Below are 5,389 nucleotides of genomic sequence, written 5' to 3'. Positions count from 1 at the left end.
AACACAAATAATTTGCAGAGGGTGGGAATGGACAGATATTCGAATCATGCTGATCACTTTATGTTTTGCATTTGCTTACGCTTTTTCCTCCTTCACACTCCCTCTCCTCCTCCCTGTGCTTGTTTTATTGCTGCTTTTGTTGTTTGTTTGACACTTGTCTTATTCTGGCCTTAAACTTACAATAATGTATTCCATATGTTAACCTGTCTCATTCCATCTTTCAGTATTTTATCCTCCCTTTCTAAACTGTCATTTTCTTTTTCGCCTTGCTGTTCACCCAAGTTATTCTTTTCATTTCTTATTGCATCTGGCATTAGCCTTTTTATTGTTGTGGATTCTTTTGAGATGAAATCTTACTCTGTCACCCAGGCTGGAGTGCAAAAGCAGGATCTCCGCTTACTGCAACCTCCACCTCCCAGGTTCAAGCGATTCTTCTGCCTCAGCTTCCTAACTAGCTTGGATTACAGGCACCCATCACAACGTTTCACAATTTTTGAATATTAAAAAAGATTGTGTTTCACCATATTGGACAGGTTGGTCTCAATCCTTTGACCTCAGGTCTTCTACCCATCTTGGCCTCCCCAAATGCTGTTATTACAGGCCTGAGACACCACCCCTAGCTGGAATTTTTTTTAAAACACTCTTCATGTTAACCGTTAGCCGTGTCTATCACACTACCCTCTGAAAACCCAGTTTGAGAACTAAAAAGTTAATAGCATGCGGATACAGGTGGAATGACCTTTGTCTTGTGTCATGATCTTCCAGGAAAGGAAATCAGGATTCCCTTTTTAGATGATAGATTCTAAACTTTTTCTACTTATACACAACTTGAAAATATGTGCATATGGTTAGATGGCACCACTAGGTTTCCATCCTGAGGAATCTAGCTGTCCAAATCCATACTCATTTTCAGCTATCCCAGAAAAATGAGTGATGAATCTTGTCAGACCTTAGCCTGTGACACGAAAACCTGGATAATATATCAAATCCACAGTGAATGCTGCTTCTGAAAACTTGTGCAGCTGGATCCCCAGTGTATTCCATTTCAGCACAACAACCAGAAATCTCTACTGCAAATAAAGGAAGGAGTGGTAAAGATACAGCTAGTTCTTTCAGGCAAGGACCTGCTACTCAAATCAGAAGATGAAGAATAACTTTCAGAAGAAGCAGGGGAAAATCATAACTAGATGTAAAAGGAAAGCATGATAGTCGAAGGGATAAGCAGGGACGCTAGCCTCAGTAAGTCAAAATTATTGCATCTCTAGTGAAGGATACTGTGACGTACCTTTTATGAAAAGTCGTGGTGAGGAATGAAGAATAACAAGTAATGCCACAACACAAAGAATGTTTGTTTTTGACAATGAAAATAGATTTTATGGTTGTAAGTCCACAGTCAACATCAACTAATTCACATACACGTGTGTGTGTGTGTGTATACACACACACACACGTATGTATCAGATACTGTATTACATCAGTGCTGGGTGTCCAAGACAGACAGACAGACAAGAAAACTAATGTGATAGATAAGAAGCACTTCACAGAAGGAGTGATGTCTGCATTGTATGAGTCTTAAGTAGGCAAACAGGGACAGAGCCTTTTACCTCCAAGTAAAAGTGGGACCCAAGTTACCAGATGGTAAAGGGCATGACTGAAAGTGATGTTCTCTGAGTGTTGCTCCAAATGGACTGTGGTGAAACACAAAGACATGAAGCTGAAAGGAAAACAAATTTTCAGGTCAGGAAGGGATTTGTTCAGCCATGCTCATGATCTGGACACAGAAACTAAAAGTTAATAAATCCTGACAAAAGCAATTAAATATGACTTCGTATGGAGCATGAAACCAATGTGTTGAAAATCTGCATTAGAGATGGGCTTTGGTGGCTCAAGCTTGTAATCTCAGTACTTTTGGGGGCCATGGTGGGTGGATCACCTGAGGCCAGGGGTTCAAGACCATCCTGGCCAACATGGTGAAACCCCATTTGTACTAAAAGTACAAAAACTAGCCCACATGTTGGGCATATGTAAGTTTACCTACCAAAAGATTGAGGCACAAGAATTGCTTGAACCCAGAGGTTGAGGTATCAGTGAGCTCAAATAATGCCACTGCTCTCCAGCTGGGGTAACAGGGCGAGACTGTCTCAGAGAAAGAAAAAAAAAAACAGAAGGAAATGTGCATTAGAAAACATGAAAGGTGGACCCTAACAGGAGGTAACTAAAGGCACAAACAGGTTGGAATGCTTTGATGTAAGATACAAAAGGTGTACTGTTAATGCCAGCTGTAAAATTCCACAATGTTCTGACAGTGATGCAATCCATGAGCATAATATGATGTAAATTTTATTATTCAAGTGATGACACAAATAATTGTGGTCATGGTCACTGAGTTCACTAGGGATGAACTGCAATGAAGACAATCTTTGTCAACTAAAATCCAAGTTTAAAATAACTAGGGAAATGTAATTGAGAAAATACTGAAGTATATAGTATGTGTTAGCCATTCTCTAAATTTTCTCTGTGTGTGTGTGTTTGTCTGTGTTTATGTGTGCATTTATTCCCTTTGTGCCACCCAAATGTATGCCCTCATTTGATTTATGCCAGACTACTTGAGAAGTCACTTATTTTTTCCTAACTCCAGTTGCTTCTTCTCCCTTGTTGCTGTCATTGTTTGTTATGTCCCCTCCAAATTTCACACTGAAATTGTGTCCATTGTAATAGTGTTGGGAGGTAGGACTTTCGAGAGGTGATTAGCCATGTGGGTACAACCTCATGACTGACTTGATGGTATCATATGGAGAAAAAGTTAGTTATTGTGTGAGTGGGCTTTGGATCAAATGATGAGTCTGGCCCGATTTTCTGTTCATTGCATGCCCTTCACTGTAGGAGGCCAACCTGCCATGTTGTAACATAGAAAGAAGATCTCACCAGATGCAGCCCCTTGGACCTCCCCACCTCCAGAAAAATGAGCAAAATAAGTTTTCTTTACAAATTACCCAGGCAGTGGTATTGTGTTGTTTCAGCAGAAAATGGACCCAAAGAATTTATTATCTCTTCCTCTTAAGAGAAATAAATTAGTTAACTTACAAAGGCACCTGTCAAATTTCCTTTCAAATGATCAAAAAGCCCATATGTATTTTTGGTAAAAAGTAGTACTATAGCCTGCCAGTGAAACAAAACGCCATTTTATTCTTAACCATACTTTTAGAAATAAAGGAAAAGCAAACATATAAGTAAACATGCAATTTTATTGTTCAATAAGATAACTGCAGAAATTTTTAGGGGTTTTTTTGTCAATATAAATGTTAGTCTCCATTGTCATGCATAATCTGGTCCTCCTTTAATGGCAGATCATTGCAGTTAGGGTGATATTTGTCCAGTGGTGATGGTTGAAGAGCTGGCCTGGCACGAGGGGCAGCTGATCTATCAGCTTTCGTAGGCATTTGCAACCACGGGTTGCCTGCTGGTAGCATATTACGATATGGAGCCTGATTGACTGATACCACAGGATATCTTGGGGGAACAGCAGATGGTTCCACTATCAGCCCAAAATAACCATTTTGTAAGGGAGATATGATGTGGTATTGAGAAGTTGTGGTTGTAATAAAATTCACAATGTGGCCCCTTGCTTGCATGTAGGTGCTGTAGGTACTATGAGAGTGCATATGAATAGTGGTCAATTGATTTAAAATACCATGTCGATCTGTTGCAATTTGTTCTGACAGTCCAACTGAGGTTGAAGGTGAAGGAGGAGGGAAACCACTTCTCATTGGGACAGATGAATTTGCAATTATCTGTCTGACAGAAGATTCTCTTGGCATATTTAAAGTTTTAGAGGCTGAAAATAAACTTTCTTCAGTAGCTTCAGCAGCTAAGGCAGAATTATGATTCTCCATGTTAGCCCCCACTCCAAAATGCTTCTTGTTGAAATCTTCATTGAATAAAGTAGACATAGGTGAAGTATTTTTAACACCAATTCTTCTCTTCACTCTTACTAAAAGCTGGGGATAGCCACGCTTGAAATTTGGATTATAATAGAACTTTAACTAAAACCAAAGAAAAAGGAATTCAGTGCCATTTTAAGCCAAGAGACAAGTGAAAATAACAAACATAACACACAAAATATCAGATTTCTCTTTCACCACACAAACTTAATGTCATCAAATAACTTGTAGACATTGTTTACTATTTTTAAGAATGTGCTTGTTGGGAAAAACCACTCAAGTTGTTAAGCCCTCAAGTGAAAACACATTATGTGTTAATAGTAATATTTCATTAAGTGGCTTTGGTACATTGATTTGGAGTTCACGGGTAAGATTCAAAGTTGTTAGCAAAATTTCTTAAAACACTAAAAGGTTAATGCTCAAGCTGAACACAATAATTTCAAAAAAATAATTTCTACCTTAATATTTTACATAATTTTCAAAATCTAGTCTTACTGCATGTATTAACATATTTACTGATGTACAAAGTAAAATTACATATATATTTTACATAAAGTGGTAACTGAAATATGTTAAATACCTTGCTTAAGACAGAGGATTCTTTCTCTTCTGCCAGAAATGTGGCTAGAAAGGCAGATCTTTGAAAATTCTGTTGAATTTTACTAAATCCATAAAGGTTGAGCTGTCGAAGAAAACTTTTGATAGTAGCAGTCCGAAATATTCTGTAAGGAGACTTTTTTTCCAAAATTTCTTTCTTGAAAAGTTCTTCATTAATCACTATGCCAGTTCCATTCTCATCCCATGAAATAGACTTGAATTGGTCACTTTCAACTATTTTCCAAAGTTTCCTGGGAAAGTTCAGAGAAAGAAAATCATCATCTTTATCTGGTTCAGAGACACAAACTGTGTAACGTGGCCTTTTTAACAAGGACCCTTGTGACAAAACCTGAAAAGCATTTTCTTCAATCATTGACCGTAAGTCTGAGTCCCCAGGGAAGGTGTGTTCACACACTGGAGACCTAGCGGAGGCTTCTGAACCAGTTAATTCATCTTTGGGAGAAACATCTTGAGTTTCTGAAGAAACATGTGCCATCTCAAATAAATATTTCTTTAGCTACTCTTCCAGCCTGCATGGTACTTCAAGACTGCAGCTTCAAATGCTGCTTCAGAAGGCCTAGGCAGGTAAAGTAATCTAGACCATCACAATGGTTCCCAATCTGAGTAACAATGACATCACGAGAGGACTTTGGTCTCTGAGCAACCAACAAAATCTAGCACAAAGGGTTTCCTTCCCAATCTGGGAAATGTATCCAGTGAAAATAAAATATAGACCGCTCACTTACACAATGTAAGCTGCAAAAATCTCTTCGCTGCAGCATTATTTAAATAAATAAGAAAATGATGTCCTCAATCCTTGAAATAAACCCAATGTTCTTCCTGACACACAC

At 38.4% G+C, this 5,389-nt stretch overlaps 1 protein-coding gene across 3 annotated transcripts; it reads right to left on the bottom strand.

Moving 5' to 3' along the window:
* Positions 1 to 3,227: 3,227 nt before the first annotated feature.
* LOC129476741 (heat shock transcription factor, Y-linked) lies at positions 3,228 to 5,105 on the bottom strand. 3 transcript variants are annotated; one of them, XM_063635437.1, is made up of 3 exons: positions 4,888 to 4,898; positions 4,522 to 4,789; positions 3,228 to 4,043 (listed from the first exon to the last, which is right to left on the bottom strand). In XM_063635437.1, exons 1-3 carry the CDS (start codon positions 4,896 to 4,898, stop codon positions 3,303 to 3,305), a joined length of 1,020 nt encoding a protein of 339 aa, XP_063491507.1. In that variant the 3' UTR covers positions 3,228 to 3,302. The 3 variants fall into 3 exon arrangements, with proteins under 3 accessions (XP_063491507.1, XP_055125578.1, XP_063491508.1); XM_055269603.2 differs by having other exon boundaries at positions 4,522 to 5,103; XM_063635438.1 differs by having other exon boundaries at positions 3,548 to 3,795; positions 4,522 to 5,105.
* Positions 5,106 to 5,389: the final 284 nt, after the last annotated feature.

Source organism: Symphalangus syndactylus, chromosome Y (genome assembly GCF_028878055.3).
Source record: "Symphalangus syndactylus isolate Jambi chromosome Y, NHGRI_mSymSyn1-v2.1_pri, whole genome shotgun sequence".
NCBI classification, from domain to species: Eukaryota; Metazoa; Chordata; class Mammalia; order Primates; family Hylobatidae; genus Symphalangus; species Symphalangus syndactylus.
This window is presented reverse-complemented; position numbering and strand designations above follow the sequence as displayed.